Source organism: Eptatretus burgeri, chromosome 5, assembly GCF_056783735.1.
Source record: "Eptatretus burgeri isolate ZD-2024b chromosome 5, Ebu_testis_v1, whole genome shotgun sequence".
Lineage (NCBI taxonomy): Eukaryota > Metazoa > Chordata > Myxini > Myxiniformes > Myxinidae > Eptatretus > Eptatretus burgeri.
Window position 1 is genome coordinate 98,689,306 of NC_140965.1, and position 18,702 is coordinate 98,708,007.

General features: G+C 43.9%; 1 protein-coding gene across 9 annotated transcripts in view; it reads left to right on the forward strand.

Moving 5' to 3' along the window:
• The window catches only part of LOC147027035 (uncharacterized), a 97,353-nt gene that overhangs the window by 52,876 nt on the left and 25,775 nt on the right, over positions 1–18,702 (forward strand). For all 9 annotated transcript variants that reach the window (XM_085883123.1, XM_085883118.1, XM_085883119.1 and 6 more), the window contains 5 exons: positions 5,280–5,449; positions 12,764–12,789; positions 13,323–13,375; positions 15,761–15,774; positions 16,709–16,760. In XM_085883123.1, the coding sequence (XP_085739249.1) occupies positions 5,280–5,449; positions 12,764–12,789; positions 13,323–13,375; positions 15,761–15,774; positions 16,709–16,760 (315 nt within the window). The remainder of the gene's footprint in view (positions 1–5,279; positions 5,450–12,763; positions 12,790–13,322; positions 13,376–15,760; positions 15,775–16,708; positions 16,761–18,702) is intronic.

The window sequence follows — 18,702 nt, forward strand, 5'->3', positions numbered from 1 at the left end:
CCGCCTCCAGGCGCGTCGGAGTATAATCGCTATATGCAGATTCGCGGATCAAGAATGATTCACGCCCACTTTTCCTCTGTCCAATGGGGAGCGTGGCTCCGCCCCCGAGCCATTCCTGATCCAAAAATCTGAATATGATTTCTCCTGTCGGACTATAAAGCACCGAGCGCGGAGCGAATCGGGGCAGTTGGAGAGAGTTGAGAAGAAGCAGTTGGAGAGAGTTGAGAAGAAGCAGTCAGGCAGTTGGGAAGAGTTGAGAAGAGGAAAGAGTTGGAGAGTTGTAGCGGCGGCGAAAGCAGTCGAGAGAGTGTCTGTCGGGGTCCGGAGAGACTGGAGAAGCCAAGAATCTTTGTGGAGGTCTGCGCTCGTGTCAGAGTCGGGGAGCTGCGGAGAGGGGAGGCCGGTAACGCGACCGAGGTCGCAGTGGAGTCGCTCGTCGCGGGACCCAAGCCAGCCAGATATCCTCATTCCCCCGAGCATCAACAACCCCCTCCTGTTTCCCCCCGCGCTGAGATAGTGTGAGAAGGGGGGCCCCGTTCCCACCCCATTCCAGGCAGTGCCAGCAAGGCCCGCAGAGTTGGGGCGCCGCCGCCATTTTGCGGCTCATCACCAGACGGGTAGGCTCGACGCGGTCTCGGCCCCAGGCCCGTCTGCCCCCTTATCGTTGAGGGTGGCCCCTTTTTCTTTTGCTTTGGAGTATATGTGTTGTCGGCGCCGTCTGTGAAGTAAAACTGTATAAGTGTTGCCGTGTGCTCGGTAGTCGGTAGTAGATCTGCATTGTGTCTCTTTTGTTGCATTTGCTTTTTGTGCAGAATTGTCGTGTTACTTTTACATTTGCTTTTGGTGCATAATTGTTGTGATTGTATATGTGTGCTTTCCGTTTGCGCGGAATAAATGTGCTTTATGTTGAACTGTTTTTCCCGTTTCGCTTCGTCTTTTCTTTTATTGAATCTCCATCTTACTTCACGTAAAGGGTTGGTCATGGGTTAAATACGCCCAATAATTAATCGAACCGTCGAGGTTGACGATAACACCGCTCGGTTATCCCGATAGTATGGAACGGGTCGCTTAAAGTGGCCCGTGTCCGAAGTCGACCTGCGGCGAGGTGCGATCGCCCGGTCTACCCTCCGTGTGGGTACTTAGGAAGGTCGAATTTGGCGAGCAACCCTATCCCACGCGGGGGGCCGATTGGCACGATCGTGGTGAGGCCGAAAGGCCCACCCGTGACTAGTTCCCGGCGTTAGTCCGAGAGGGTCACGACGGGATTGTCCGTCCGGTGGGCGACGTTCCGCGATTCGAGTTACGTGGCCGCTCGCACGCCAGCGGGCGCGAATCTGCAACAATATATATATATGTATATAATATATATATATATATATATATATATATATATATATATATATATATATATATATATCTACTCTACTAGTCAAAAGTTTTTGAACACCCCCATTTTTCAGTTTTGACTGAAATCTAAGCAGTTCAAGTCCAGTGAATAACCTGAAATGGTACAAAGCCAAGTGGTCAACTGCTCGAGGTTAAAAAATGTTTAGGTTCCCAAAAACTGAAAAATAATGTAAATTTCAGAGTTGTTAAAAAGGCCCTTTTCAGGGAACAAGTAATGGGTTAGCAACTTCAGCTGTTCTGCAGCAATGGAAGTAAATTAAGCCTTGAAAATTGATGCAAACAATTCCAACAGGTGTCCCAACTTTTGTTGATTAGTTACAAACCCTCTGTCTGTATAAAAGCAGTGTTGGAACAGACTGTGTTGCTGCACCCTCTGAAGCATTATTTGGGCAACATTGTACTGTAGGAAGTAGTATATTGCTGTCACAATGTTGAGAAAAAGACAATTAATAAAGGAAGACAGACAGACCATTATAACTCTTAAAAGTGGAGGTTATTCCTTTGGAGAAATTTCAAAGAAGCCAAGGTGTCAGTGAGTACAGTTTCCTACACCATCAAAAGGCACTTGGAAACTGGAGGAAACTCTGACAGGAAGAGGTCTGGCAGACCCAAAGCCACAACACAATCAGAAGACAAGTTTCTGAGAGTCAACAGCTTGCATGATCGGCGGCTCACAGGACAGCAGCTTCAAGCACAGCTTAACACTGGTCAAAGTAAGGAAGTCGCAGTTTCAACTGTGAAGAGAAGACTTCGAGCTGCAGGTTTGACAGGTCGAGCGGCAGTAAGAAAGCCATTGCTAAGATGGCAAAATAAGAAAAAGAGGCTTGCCTGGGCCATGAAGCACCGACAGTGGACTACTGAAAACTGGAAGAAGGTCTTCTGGACCGATTAATCAAAATTTGAAATATTTGGTTCATCACGCAGGGTTTTGTACGCCATTGAGTAGGCGAAAGGATGGTTCCTCAGTGTGTGACACCAACTGTCAAACATGGAGGAGGAAGCGTGATGATCTGGGGCTCTTTTGCTGGATCCAAAGTCAGTGACTTGCACAGAGTGACTGTCACCCTGAACCAAAAAGGGCTATCACAGCATTTCACAGTACCATGCATTATCCTTTGGTCTATGCCTAGTTGGTCAGGGGTTCATCCTACAGCAAGATAACGACCCAAAACATACCTCCAGGCGATGTCAGAACTACCTTGGAAGAAAAGAACAAGACGGTAGGCTTCAAATCATGGAATGGCCAGCACAGCCAGAAGGCAATGTGTTCCAACATTATTCATCCTCCAAAGTATTGATTTTGACTGTTATCCTTCACTCCTGACACAAACCATTTACACAGTTTGATTGTGGCAGTCAATTGGCAGTGGTTCCAGCTTCTCCAATACCAAAAGGATTTCAACAGTTCATGTAGTTCTCAAATCTCCCTGCTTCTGAAGTCTGTGGGAGGAACTTGAATGGTTCACACTAGGTTTCTCTCCATGAAACTTTTTGTAATGCCACTGTCATGGCCAAAAATATTGGCACCCTTGCACTTTTTTCAAATAATGCACCGTTTCTTCCAGAAAATTGACGAAATAAAAAAATCTTTTGGTGTCCACATATGTATTTCTTTGCTTTGCAGTGTAACAAAACAAAAAAAGCTGAATAATTACCAAATCTTATGTTATTCCACACAGAAATCCTAAAATGGCCCAGACAATATTATTGGCACCTTTTAGTAGTCGTTAGAAATAATTGAATTTCAAGTCGGTGATTCTCCTTCACTTTGGAATTGAACTCACCTGCGGTGAGTTGCAGATGCTTGCAATATAAAAAAAAATCACTCATTTAACCAGTTTGAACAGAGAAAAGGAGTCATTCTGCTGGTTTGTGTCACTGTGTGTACCACAATGAGTATGGAGGAAAGAAAGAAAACCTGAGAATTGTCTGAGAAGGTCAGACACAAGATTGCAGTCAAGCATGGACAATCTCAAGGCTACAAGTCCATCTCCAGAGACCTTGATGTTCGTGTGTCCACCGTACGCAATGTTATCAGGAATTTTAAGGCCCATGGCACTGTAACCAACCTGGACGTGGCCACAAGAGAAAACCTGATCGAAGATTGCAGCGAAGGATTGTTCGAATGGTGGAGAAAGCACCTCGATCAACTGCCAAAGATTCAAGCTGACCTTCAGACACAAGATATAACACAATATACAACAACAGTGACACCATCCATCACCACCTCAATGACGGAATTATCTGGTAGGAGACTGAGACTGAGACTGAAGTTTGCCAAAACACATCTGAACAAGCAAAAATCCTTCTGGGAGAATGTCCTATGGGCAGATGAGACCAAATTGGAGCTTTTTGGTAAAACACATCATCTCTGTTTACAGAAAACAAAATGAAGCCTTCAAAGAAAAGAACACCTTCTCTACAGTGAAACATGGAGGAGGTTTAGTGATGTTTGGGGTTGCTGTGCTGCCTCTGGCACTGGGTGCCTTGAATGTGTGCATGGCATCATTAAATCAGGAGATTAACAAGGAGGCATTTTGCAGTGCAATGTTCAAACCAGTGTCAGAAAGCTGGGTCTCTGTCGAAGGTCACGGGTCTCGCAGCAGGACAATGACCCCAAACACACTTCGGAAAGCACCCAGGAATGGTTCAAGGCAAAATGCTGGATTGTTCTGAAGTTGCCAGTAATGAGTCCAGATCTGAATCCCATTGAACACCTGTGGGGAGATCTGAAAACAGTAGTTGGGAGAAGGCACCCTTCAAATCTGGGAGAACTGGAGCAGTTTGCACAAGAAGAGTGGGCCAAACTGACAGTAGGGAGGTGGAGGAAACTCATTCATGGCTATTGGAAGTGCTTGACTGCAGTTATTTTGAACAAAAGTTGTGCTACCAAATATTAAGTCTTCAGGTCAATAATTTTGTCAATGCCATTTATTTTTATTTTCTGATTTAAAAGGAAATATTAAGTTCTGAACCAAAAACAAAGGTTCTGCCATATTAACAGTGAAATAAAGAATTGTGGAGACTAAATATTTTTGTCAAATGTATATTTAGAGAAAATTGTGAGCTATTTGAAAAAAGTGCAAGGGTGCCAATATTTTTGGTCACGACTGGACGCCACCACATACTCTGTCTTGCCATATTCATAGTGAAATCTATGTTTCTCTAGCACTCACTGCAGACATTTGCATCATGTTTTGTCTTTCTGTCTGATTAGGGAAATTTCAAATGCTCTTGAGTTTGGTGAAGTTCATTTGTGCTCTATACCCTTTCATGTGTCGATTCCAGATCATGCAGATTCTTTTTATTTTGGGCACATGAGGGCATATGGTATATGATCTTGAAGTTTCAAGTTTGATTTTCAACTGACCTGCCATATAATGGAACTTGGAAGCTGCACTTGATTGAAAAATGTTGAGGGATTCGAGGAGGGATTTGGTTGGAGTTTGAGGGGGGGTCTTAATGAGGGTAGAAAAGATCATGGTGTTGGATTGGGGACGATCTGAAATGGTGGTGAACAGCTGTCTTGGAGACCTGGAAGTAAAAATGAGGTTGAAGAGGATGCGGATGTTGGTTCCAAAGGTGGGAAAAAAAAGAGGAACAAATGAGTGTAGGTGAGTAGTGATTCTGGATTTAGGTAGTTTCACGAGAAGGGGGTTGATGGTGGACTGTATGTGCCACGCAGAATCCTGGTGGGGGGGGGGGATAGGGGAGATGACTGATATATTACTGTTATTTTGACACTTTTGTTTGCAAAAATAACTTATCCATTATTTATGACTCATTAAAATAACATTTCAATGACCAAGGTTGCTTTACCTGTTGAGTGCAAGGAAACCATAATCTGCTGTTGGTATTGTCTATTCTTGCAGCCCTACAATGACAGAGGAAGAGGAAGACTGGAATGAAGGGGATCAAGGAAATGCAGAGATGTATGATGATGTTGAACTGAAACAACCCTCAAAACATCCATCTGCCACCTCCCAACTGAATCAGTCCTCTAACAATATTTCTGTGGCCCCTGCTCTTCCTGCCCGACCAAGTAAGGCTCATTGCCGCAAACTTATGAATCTCACACAGTAATGAGCCCATATGTTTATGTGAGCCATTGCATGTTTGAATTGTACAGCAATATGCATTCTCCAAAAGAGGCAAATGATAAAAGTGCACTGTAAATCAGCATTATTTCCTTGGTAGATTTTACTCCACAGAACAAGAAAAAGAGCAATTAGAGATTGCAGACCCTCGCCAGCTCAGGTCAGGTCAGGTATGGGAGCATGCATTGGAGCAGCGCGTCGCTGCGTCCAATTTCCTCTGGTACTCCAGGGGCCTCCGTCTGGCCATCCCCCAGGCAGATGCCCGGCCGATCCCCATCTCCTTGACATGGTGATCAACCTGCTGCAACCACGAGGCACGTGGTCGGCCCATTGGTCTCCTCCACTCACAAGGCTCCCTCGCTGAGAGAATCTGGTGAGCAGGAAAAGCATCAGGAAAACGAGCCTCATGTCCATACAGCCGCAGCTGATGCTCACGGACCATGCAGGTAACAAATCTCATTTGAGTCTCTCTCAGCAACCGCTCGTTGGACACAAAGTCCGACCATTGATAGTCGAGGATTTTCCGATGAGACCTGGTACCAAAGGAAGTAAGTCTCCGGAAGATCCTTGGTCAGAGAACAAGTCTCACATCCATAGAGCAAGACTGGAAGCACCAAGGACCTGAAGGCTCGGACTTTTGTCCTCCCGCACAGGTACCGGCAGCGCCACACCCCATGATGCAGGGAATCCATGATTCCCCAGGCCCGACCCAGACTTCTGTTCATCTCTGGCTCACAGCCAGCAGAGACGTGAATATCCCTGCCAAGGTAAGCGAATCTCTCCGTGACCTCAACATCCTCACCACAAACAGGTACAGACAGAATAGCAGCATCCAAGACGTCACTGAAAGCTTGGATCTTAGTTTTGACCCAGGAAACCCTTAAACCCAGCGGCTCCGACTCCTCATTCAGCACCTCGAGGGCCCCCAAAAGGATATCTAAAGTCTCCGCAAAGATGACTGCATCATCTGCGAAATCAAGGTCAGAGATCCTGACATTCCCAAATGATGCACCGCAGCTTGATCTCTCCGACATCCTCCCCAGAACCCAGTTCATACAAGCGCTGAAAAGTGTGGGGGTCAGCACACACCCCTGAAAAAAATCCAGTAACAACTGGAAATGTCAGAGATAGTATCACCACGTCTGACAACATTCTAATCACCAGAGTACAGTTCAGAAATCAGAATGATCAGTTTTGCTGACAACCCACAAAGACCGAGAATCTTCCGGAGGACATTCCAATTCACAGAATCGAAAGCTTTGCAGAGATCAACATGAACTGCTCACAGCCCTGCTGAAACTTTTGCCTATGTTCGGTGAAGACCCGAAGAGCAAGGGTATAGTCAATCATTGACCTTTTTGATGTGAAACCTGATTGCATAATCTGTGACATCAAGGTCAGAGATCCAGAATAGCAGTCATTCTTACGGAAACACTGGATGTCCTCGTAGGGGCCCTCAAGGCACTGAATGAGGAATCAGAGCCACTGTGCCTACACGTTTCCTGGGTCAAAACAAAGATCCAGGTTTCATTGACACTTTGGATGCTGCTATCTTGTCTGTACCTTTAAGTGGTGAGGATGTGGAGGTCATGGAGAGATTAGCTTATCTTGGCAGTGATATTCATATCTCTGCAGGGTGTGAGACAGAGATCCATAGATGTCTGGGTCCGGCATGGGGAGTCATGGATTCACTGGATCATGGGGTGTGGTGCTGTTGTTACCAATGCAGAAGGATGAAAGCCCAAGTCTTCAGGTCCTTGGTGCTTCCAGTCATGCTCAATGTATGTGAGACTTGGACTCTGACAAAGAATCTGAGATGAAGACTGAACTCCTTCGGTACCAGGTCTCTTTGTAGAATCCTTGGCTATCTCTGGTCAGACTTTTTGTCCAACAAGTGGTTGCTAAGAGAGATTCAAATGAGATTTGTTCCCTGTATAGTCCGTGAGCTTCAGTTCGTGGCTGCATGGACATGAGGCTCGTTTTCCTGACACTCATCCTGCTCACCAGATTCTTTCGGCGAAGAAGCCTCGTGAGTGGAGAAGGCCAACGGAATGACCGCATGCCTCACGATTGCAGCAGGTTGATCGGCACCTCAAGGAGATTCAGCTGGGCCAGGCATCTGCTTAGTTGATTGGCAGATGGAGGCCCCTGCAGAACCGATGGAAAGGGGATGCAGCAACGCACTGCTCTGGCGCATGCTCTAATACCTAACCTAACCGACTGCTATGGGCGCTGGTGCTCAATCAGATGGTGGCGAACCCTTTCAATAATTATTACAATAATGATGGTCACTGATGTTACAATTATAATTGGCTGAGCAAAGACCTTGCCCAGCACTGAGTGCAGCGTCACCCCTCGGTAGCTATTGCAGTCCTGTCAATCACCCTTCCCTTTTCAGAGAGGGACAACACGGCCCCTCTTCCAGTCAATTGGGATGACACCTGTGCTCCAAACAGAGCACAGAACGAACTGCATGCAACAACACAAGTACAGTATTTCCACCAGCCTGGAGAAGGTCAGTATGGATGCCACAGATCCCTGGGGCTTTACACGTTTTCATCTGGTTCACAGCAACCTGTGTTTCCACAAATAAAGGTGGTTCGCAGTTGATTGGAGGGTCAGCAATAGGGACAGTTGTACTCCTGACATGCAACCCACCAGCTGGTGGATCAGCCTGGTACAGCTGCTCAAAGTAACCGGCCCAGCGGGCCTTCACGTCAGACTCCTCTGTCGAGAACTCACCACCCTCCTATCTACCCGCAGTACACCAAGGGACGGCTTGGAGGAACGCATTGCACAAAATCCTCTGCAAGGACAACAATCACTTGACTGCAGGTGATGCTCCACCCCTTCACAGATTCCTTACACATAGACCTTCTTGTCTGCCCTCAGCACCCGTACAGTTTGACGCCTAAGCTTCCTGAACAGCTCAACTCTGCCATTAAGCATGGCCCTGCGACTCTTTTCAATGGTATCCAGTGTCTTTCAGGAGGTAAAGTTCTTCTTCGCCTGAAGGTGGGTTCCATGACATCCACCGGCAGCATCGAGGATGGTTGTCTTGGAGGCACTTAACAACTCTTCATGGTTCCAAAAACACCCAGACCCCCAAAATCCTCACTCGTCCTTTTTGCGAACACCTCAGCTACCCTCTCATCCCTGAGCTTGCCAACATCCAGCCGAAGCTGGGATGGTACGAAATCTCCTGGATTTGAGCTGCAACTTCAGAGTTGCTACAACAAGCTTGTGGTCGATATTGAAGGACTGAGACTTCCAGTAGACCCTGCAGTTCTGGAGCTTCCTTCAGCCACCATCAACGAGCACATGGTCACTCTCCTTTTCCTCACCACCAGCGTTAGAATACCAAGTCCAGCAATGAGCCTGTCAGCACTGAAACCATGAACCAGCCACCCTAAGTCCATGTCTTTTTACGAAGTCAAGGAACTTAGTGCTATTCTGGTTCACAGTTCCTGACCCATGGGGACCAACACATGTCTCATAACCATCCCTATCAGTTCCAGTCGATGCATTGAAATCCCCCAAGACTAGAAGAGTATCTCGCTTGGGGAACTGATCAACCACAGACGAGAGTGCGGCATAGAATGCGTCCTTCACAGTGAGATCACTCGCCTCAATCGGAGCATATACGTAGACCAGGGAAATGACGTCCAAAGAGTGACAAATTCTCAGTGTCATAATACACTCACTGACCAGTGTTACCTCAATTATCATGGGAGTCGGCTTAATGGACACAGCTTCAGCAACTCCTTGGACATGGTACCCATCAGAACACCCAGACCAGTGGGAGGTGTAACCACCAACCATGATCTCAGCACTATCCATTCTCCATTCCTCAGAGAGTGCTGCAATACCGATGTTCAAATTCTGGAACTCAGATGATAACAGAGACAGGTGATCATCCTCTTAAGGATTGGACATTCCAGGCAACCATCCAAAGGGTCCTCCTCAGGTTAACCTGAGAAGACCGCTGTCTGCTGGATGATACCTCAGCATCACCCTGACAAACACTACTGCAACCCGACCCAGGAAAGTTACCTGCATTTTTCCTCCTCTCATCAAAGAATGGGGGTCCCAAAGGCTTGGCTCCAATCCCGTCATCCGGTGAGCAGCGTGAGCTACCCTGTGAAGGGCAGCTGCACAGGAGGTACTCTCACGGAGTGGATTTTCAGTTTTCTTTGCGTTTTTGTGTGTTTTGTGGAATGAAGTATTTTATGGTGGCCCGAGAGCAAATCGTGCCACAAACCTATGAGATAAAGGTAACCCAACTGCAGGAGGATGTCCACAGACAGTTGGGCACCAGATATGGATGGTCGTTGGCTCACAAGGAGCTCCTCCACCCATTGACAGTTTGGTTTTTAATCCTGCTGGGTGTCCATACCCATACACCCTCCTCACCAGGAAACCTGGTGGGGCAGATGGTTTAGTCACCGCCAACCCGACCATGAAACAGGTTATTACAGGTTTACATTGTACCTGCAGCAAGTATGCCTGGTGTTAGCTTCATGGTTCGGGTGGTGGGCTTGGAATCCTCGGATCTTGAGTTCAAATCCCTCTCCGTTGTTGAATTAATACCAGGTGGGTTTGACTCTGTCTGTCATCTTTCTGAGGTCAGTAAAATGAATTGCCAGCTTGCTGGTATCCTGTGTTGGAGTGGTGATCCATCCAGGATTGTGCCAAATAGCCAAGGAGACTGCTTAGGCAGCACCAATGTTCTGCACAGAATATGGTCCCAATGGATGGATGGATGCAGCAAGTTACAAATCTCATGTGGCTTGACTTGAAAAAATAAGACCCTTCAGACCATTTTGACCACTAACAACCTTTAAGACCCCAAAGACCCTAAATACCCTACAGACCATTTAGACCCATAAGACCCCTTAACCCTTAAGACCTATTAGACCCCGAACACCCTCTTAGACCCTTTAGATCTTCTTTGACCCTTTAAAACTCTGAAGACCCTGAGACTCCTTTCTACCCTTTAGACCTTCACACGTTTCAGACCTTTTAATACCCTAGAGACCCCTTTGACCTTTAACCCCTTTTTAGATGTTTTTAGACCCTTTATTCCCCTTCAGACAATTGTGACCCATCAGACCTTAAATGACACTCTTGAAACCCCTTCAACATTTTCAAACTTTTCGACTTGTAGAACATTTGACATTTACAACTTTTCAGACCTTTGACCTTTACACATTTACAACTCGACCATTTAGACCTTTCATTCAGCACATCCTTCCATTTATTTGCTACACAAAATACACCACACGAAGGAAGTCCTGGAGAGGGTCTGCAATCTCTGATTGTTCTTTCTTGTTATTAACCTCCGCCATTGAAGATCGGAGGTTACTGTTTTCACCCCTTTCTGTTTGTTTGTTTGTTTGTTTGTGAACAGTATTACGGAAAAACTCCTCGACGGATTTCGACGAAACTTGGTGGGGGATTAGGTATGGTCCAAGGATCATGCCATTAGATTTTGGACTTGGTCCAAAGTACAATATGGCCGCTATGGCGGCCATTCTGACAAAATATTTGAATTTTTTTTTTTGAATTTCTACATGTTTTAAGTGATTTCCAACAAAAAAAAACATGCCAAAATTATAATTGCGGCTGATTTTGGAACTTCAGGTGGATATACCCACATAAAATCAATTTCTGTCTCAAGGAATCTAGTTATGACGAATGAATTGAGTATGTAAAAGTTAAAAGTAAAAGGGAAAGTTGCAAACTATAATTCTGTGAGCACTGTTGACGTCAAATTGAATGAATAGGATTTCAGGTTCACTTGAGTGACCCAGCAGTATTGGCGGCGGAGGGTTTGCACTCCACCGAGTGCTCCCCCTCCAGTTAGGTCTTGTTTACCTTTTCTCAGTTATTTAGCTTGTCAACTAATATGGCACCCGAGCACTGCATCATGGGTACTGAAACACCTCTATAGATGAGCACAAAGAGACAGCTTAATGAACAGTGCAGCAATACCACCTGCCCCATAACATTCAAATGTAAAGTTGAAATGCTCACGTTTTGGCCATGAGGACATTAATTTTTTTTCAGTGATGATGACCAGTCAGTGGAAAACAATTGTTTCTCGATTTCCATTTGTTACTATTTCTGCCAAATAAATTTGCTATAAAAAGAAAGGTCACTTCCAAATTGATAGAGGCCATGACTTCCCATTTCCATGTCATAGCGAGGCTGTGCACACATCTCAAAGCTAAACTAAAGGATGTGGGCATACACAATGGACTTTATAGATGACAGTCTCATGCATGATGTGTATTGGCAGCACGTACGTGCTGTCACTGCTGCTCACACGCCCAAGGACACACAGCTCGTGCACAGTTGTACCCAAGTCGGGAGCTTATAAGCTCTGGCTGAACGCTTCACCGCAACACAAGGTTGCTCCAGTGAGGCATCAAATTGATATTGAACATTCAGACAATTTTCTGGCAAGTTTCATTTGTGGTTTTAACATGTTCTGTAAAAAAAATTGCATAGTTTTGATGTTTCACGAATGTACTGCGTTTATTTTGTGAAAACAAAACAGGAGCCTGATTTTGGCTTAGTGGTAAGGGTGGCTGGCTTGGGATCTTCGGGTCCTGAATTCAAGCCCTGTTGGATGCTGAATTAACACCAGGTGGGGTTGACTCGACCTGTCATTCAGACCTTCTGAGGTCAGTGAAATGAGTACCAGTCTACTGGTATAGGGGAACAGCATCAGTGATATAGTCGTGCCCGAACAAAATGAAAGCTACTCAGCAGCCAAGCTTCCAAACGCAGGAAGAAGAAAGCAAAACAACAACAAAGTTTTTTTTCAATTGATTACAAATGCAAAATCAGGCGCATCTTCAGTTGTTTAGCCTTTGTATGTGACGTACTGAAGTCGATGTCAATGTTGTTGTGACAAAGCAAGCTTTGGATGTAATCTAAATCTGAATGTTCAAGGCTGTGAGCGCTTCAGCAGATTCTTGGAATATATGCATCAAGGCTGCTTAAAAGCTTTTCTCCTTGAAAGACTAAATATGACATTGAACTTCCACAAGCAAGTTCAACCTGACAAGGCAACCCCATTAACATTTAAGATTGACTGCGAAGTTATCAATCAGTAGGATGTATGTAATAAATAGATAAGTAGATTGTGTTTCAGGCACTTGTTCTCGACTTTGAGACGTGGAAGGATTATGGGGCAAGTCAAATCTGTGCGAATAATTTTCAGCTGAGTTTTTTATGGCTTTGTGTTTCAGGTGTGAAAGCGAGTGGAGAGCGCAAGGTATAAATGATTTACAACACTAAAACAAATTTTGGTAAGAAAGGCAGTCATGCCATGCAAATGTATCCACAGATTTTTGGCTGAAGTGTAATTTCAGCTCGGAGGGTGGAATTGTATTCATCACGAAGCATTCATTATTGTAATGTACTCATTATAATTTGAGCTGTAAAGGAGCAAGTCAAACGATTGATTGGGACCATAGCAAAAATCCAGACATTCGGACTACATTTTATGGAAGTTGCCTTTTTGAAAGTGTCTCTCTCGGTCTATCCTCTTGTTGAATGACTGACTTTGTGGCCACAAAAGGGTGATGAGTGTTGACGGGGCTTATGGAAGAACCGTTATTTGAAAGGTGAAACGAAGAAGTTGGTATTTCCATTCCTGGAAGCAAAAAAATAAATAAATGTTTAAAAAAAAAAAAAAGGGAATCATATTGATGAATGAAGCTTATTTGAGTTAATTTGATCAGTGTGAGATTATGGTAGGCATGACATGGTTTCTAATTTTGTTGACGTGTTGATTTGTGCCACCAGTCAATGCCCAAAGCAGATGATCTTTACGATGATACCGGAGTTCAGGACCTCAGGTACATTTCCGTTTGTAATTTTTTTTAAAAACAAATTCGAGGCTCGTAGAAGAGCTCGTGCACTCAACGGATCAGGACGTAACAGACAAAAAGATGATGTAAAACATGCATGCATGGGGTGGACAAGATGGATAAAAAAGGAAATTCCAAGGAGAGGAAACTGGAAAATTAGGAGGAGAAGGGATTTGGATGGGGTTAACAAGGGTAGAAAAGTTCATGGTTTTGGATTGGGGACGATCTGAGATGTTAGTGAACAGCTGTGTTGAAGATCTGGAGGGAAGATTGAGATTGAAGAGGATGTGGAGGTTGGTTCCACAGATGAGAAAAAAGAGGAACAAATGAGTGGAGGTGAACAGCGATCCGAGATTTTGGTAGTTTTGCCAGAAGGGGGTTGATGATGGACCATGCGAGTCCTGCAGAAAACTGTGGGGGACAAAGCACAGAAACAGGAGAGGGTGCAAGACCAGAAAGGAGGCAGTAGAAGACAAAGAGACCACCGGCCTGTCTGTGATGGAGTATCGATGGACCCATTGACTCAGCTTCATTGCAGAAGATTCCAATAATCTTTAAAACCTTGGTTCCCACAGCATCAATCTGAGCAAGATGTGAGGTAGGTGAGCCAGCCCAGAGGGGAGAGCAGTTCTCCATCAAGCTGTGGATGAAGGCAGTGCAGGTGGATGTGAACTCAGGTGTGCCAAAGAAGGACTTTGTACAATGGAGGATGCCTAGTCGGCGGTTAGCTTTGGAGGCCAATTCCTGAAATGTAGTTTGCCCAAGAGAGGCCATGGCTGATAGTGAAACCCAGGATTTTGAACTTAACTCAACTTCCGCAAGAGAATAGTTAAGAAAGTAGATAGGAGGGTTTGCCAGACTGTCCTTTTGGAGATAGAAAGTGACAGTGTGAGATTTGTCAGGATTGAAAGACATATTCCAAGTTTTTGACCAGCTTGTGAGTTTTTTCAAGGTCTGAAGAGAGGGAAGAGGCTGCTGTTTGCCTGTTTGAAGGATGAGGGATGTCATGGCAGAGGGTGGAGTCATCAGCAAAGAGATAAAGAGGATTTTCCAGAGAGTCGGAGAGATCATTGATGAAGATTAGGAATAGAACTGGGCCAAGAACACTGCCTTGGGGCACTCCAGTCTTAACAGGGAGAGGAGATTAAAGGATGCCATTGAGAGCTACTTATTGGCTATGAGAGTAGAGGAAGTCAGAAAGCCATGTGTGGAGTTGGCCTTGGATGCCATAGGCAGAGAGTTTGGAGAATAAGGCAGCATGCCTGACTGTGTCAAAAGCACAAGATATGTCCAGAGAGATGGCCCTAATCTCATGTCTGACATTGAGGGCCTCCATCCATTGTTGGCTGAGTAGCAGCAACATGTCCATTGTGGAGTGACCTGGTCTGAAATCAAATTGGTGATCTGAGATGAGGTTGTTGGAGAAAAGGAAGGATTTCATATCAACTGCGATGATGGTTTCCATGACCTTGCTGATAGTTTAAAGTAAGCTGACAGGTCTGTAGTTAAGCGGATAGGGTGTTTGAACCTATTTTATATCGTGCAGTGATATTGGTGGATTTCCAAGCAGATGGAAGATGACCTAGTGCAAATGACAGGGTGAAACGGCAGAGAGAGGATGTGCAAGAGCAGCAGACCAGGTTTTTAGGACATGTGAGCTGATGCCGTCCAGTCCAGTAGCAGAGTCAGAGTTGCCTGTTGAAAGAACCTTCTCCTCCTCCTCAGGTGCAAAAGACAAAGTCCAGGAGCGGTTGGGTAAGACAGGGAAGGATGATTACCGAGAGTGAGGGGTTGTTGACACAAGATTTGGAAGCAAACACAGAATTGAAGCATTCCGCATTCTCACGAGTGAAGTCAGCTGTGGTGCCATTTGAAGAGAGGGAAGGGTTGGAAGGGGAGCAAACTCTAGAGACAGACTTAACAAAGCACCACCAGGTTTTAGAGGAGGGAGACAAGTTTGAAAGTTCAATCTTGAGATTGGACAGATGCTTTCTGGCTCTCCTGAGAGTGGACACCCACTTGTTGCGGACTTTTTTGGAATGCACATTTTTCAAAATGGCAATTTTAGGACTCTATCTACAACTAGGAGTGCTCTTATGCATGTTAATACCGTCATAACTCTCGATTGTGGCTTCATAACAATGGATTAACAAAAGGGGTTAACACATGGAAGTACAATATAAATCGATTACGTTTGACTAAGTGATGGAATATTCTTAATATTGGTACATTTATTAATGAGCAGATCATTTCATAGCTTCACAAATGAGAAAGTAACTTGTGAACGGTCTGGGGATTGATCCCACCCCCTACCCCTTGTATAAATGTTGGTACTATCATCTCACTTTCTACCATTGTTGTTGTTTTTCACAGTGCTGATGAGAATGGTGAGTATAAAATGTGTGATGTCACACCTATGACATTTTCATATCACTCTCAAGCCACTGAGTTAACCAGCCTCGGTGGCATAATGGTCAGTGTCTGCTCTGAGTCTGGGAGGTCGATGGTTCAAACCCAACCCCAGCAAAGTCCACCAGACTTTGAAAATGGGACATGCTGCTTCCTTGCTTGATGTTCAGCATTTAAAAACAATTGCAGATTGGCATCCATGGGGAGAAGAAAATTTGGCCTTCATTGCCTTGCTGGGTGTGGAGATATACGTGACGTCATAAAGATGGTGTCGCTGGCATCTGGAATGCCCTGAGAAATTGCGTCCCTTCCTCAGATGGCTTTGTGCTTGTCTAAAGTCATTGTGTGTGTGTGTGTGTGTGTGTGTGTGTGTGTGTGTGTGTGTGTGTGTGTGTGTGTGTGTGTGTGTGTGTGTGTGTGTGTGTTTGAGTTGCAGCTCCTCAATGGGCCTTAGACCCTGTGAAAAGCAAACACTAAAGCTGCAAAATATCATTAACCCTTTCACTTTCAACTGATTTATTGTAAGGCCACAATTTTCACCAAGGAAATCGGTTTGAACCAATTTTCCCAATTTCCTCCTGTGAAAAAAAAAACTTCTGAATCATATTCCTCTCTGCAGAATGTTATTCCTTCTGAATTATATATTTGAAATCAGTTCGACATTGTTGTTGAATGAATCTGAATGTAACTGTCTGTATCAATGGTGGCACTGTAAGGGTTAAACCTGCTCCTGTAACCAGACCTAATTTAACACAATATATCCTTAACCATAATGATCTCAATGTTAAATTTCCATTCAGTATTAATCTTAACCTAATAACCTAAACTTAGAGTTAATTTGAATCTTATGGCAGTCACAATTATAATTGGAGGAAAATAATGGTTCCCTTCTTTATGATTGTTCATATTCAGACGAAGACTATGATGATGTTTTACCTTTGGAGATGGCTTTGCAACACCAAAAGTGAGTGAAGGTTTATTTATATATATATATATATATTTTTTTTTTTTAATTTTATTTTATTGATAAACCCAAACATGATAATGGATTGCCCTTCGTAACTGAAGAAAACCATTCACCATATGACGTGAATAGCTGGAAACGTCAGTTTGTTTAAAGTATCAGAGCTGGACAGCAACCACAAATTGAGATGCCAAGCAGTGTAACCTTGTGTAAAGGAATACCTGAGTAGACCAGATCATGTACTACCTACAGTTTATGCAGGAATTTGCAAATTATCTCGGGTGCCAGTGATAACTCGCACCATTCATTGCGAAAGACACTGCAGGACACAGACAAATTATCCGGCTTCACGTCCATATGATGAACACTTCACCATGCACGCGGAATACCAGGATGACAGTTTATAGCAGGGTTGGGATTCGAACCCAGGCTAGACGGCTCAATGGTGCATGTGGAATTCTCCAGGGCCTACGTTACCAACTATTCACATGTCACATGGTGAATGATTTTTCTATCCTGCCTGCCAATATGAACCCAAACACAAGGAAATTCAAGCACAATGCCAGTACTTTTTATGTTTTAATCATTTAAATGATTGGATTCAATGATACAAACATCTTCTTCGTGTGATTTGTTAGTTACTTTAAATAAAATGAAATAAACAACAGTTGTTTTGGCTTTATGGGTGCACATTGTAGTGATTTCATAAAGTGGTGTCACACGTCAGGGGTTAAACAAGCATGGAATTCAGCTTAGTGCATTTGTGCAGGCAACCATTAATAAAAGGAAACTCATCCAGGAAGATATCAGATCAAATTTATGGACATCACCATTTACTTATTATAACAATGTATGTTTGGATGTATGTTACCCCACCCTCGAGCTTTAATAATTACTGACTTTAGTTTAAACCAGTTTAAAGCTACAAGATATGGGATACCAGATAAATGTTCAAACCATAACACTGTCATCTTCCACACATCACGTTATCATGTATTAATTTGCTAAATAGGGGACATGTAAAGCTATACATAACAAGTTGAATGCAACAAAAAACGGGTTGGTCGGAATCGAAAGTGGGGGGTTTTTTTTAAACCCTTTTTGTGCTGCAGTCACAGATTTGCGACGAGATAAAAAAAATTGCAAATTATTTTATGTTTTAATTTTGGTTATTTATCTAACTTGACACACAAGTTGTGATTTTTTTTTTTTTGCAAATACCACTGGAAATGCATAGCCCTATGGAAAAAAATTAATGAAGCAACAGGGAACCATGCAGCCGTAAACAATGCAGCACACAGAGGGGTTAACTAAACTGGTAAAAACACTATTCGATATGTTGACTAATCAGTAATGATAGGTTCCAAGTAAGAGAGCAAACATACTTACAAAGCATGACATTTCTCAAATAAATAATATTTACCCCCGCTGCAGGAAAAGGTATTTAGGCCGGGGGCCAGTGGGACCTACCTTGCACCACCCCCCCACCCCCCCGCGACAATTTTTCACTGATACCACAGTGTTCATATATATATTCCAAGTATCAGAAAAAAGATGTTCCCAGAAAAACCTAATTTGCACAATGCTTTGTTAAGCTGTTTCCATGGCAACCAATCAAAAATAGACAAATCTCACAAAGATCGGCAAAATGTCAATATCTCTGTCAAATATAAACATAAAATCACAAAATTGGTGTCAAATTAAAGCTTATACATTTACGTATTAAAATATATTTTGTCTATGCTAATTAGCTCATTTGCATATGAATTAAATTTGACTTGTAGACAATAATTCCCCCAAAAATGCAAGAATTTCCATTTTCTTTCCTTGTAATTACCACACATGTCAGTTTTTTTTGTCAAAAAAACATTACTTAAGTGTTTCCACATACAAGCCTGGTTGGCAAAAAATATATTAAAATTTTAATTTTTAAAAGTAGGCT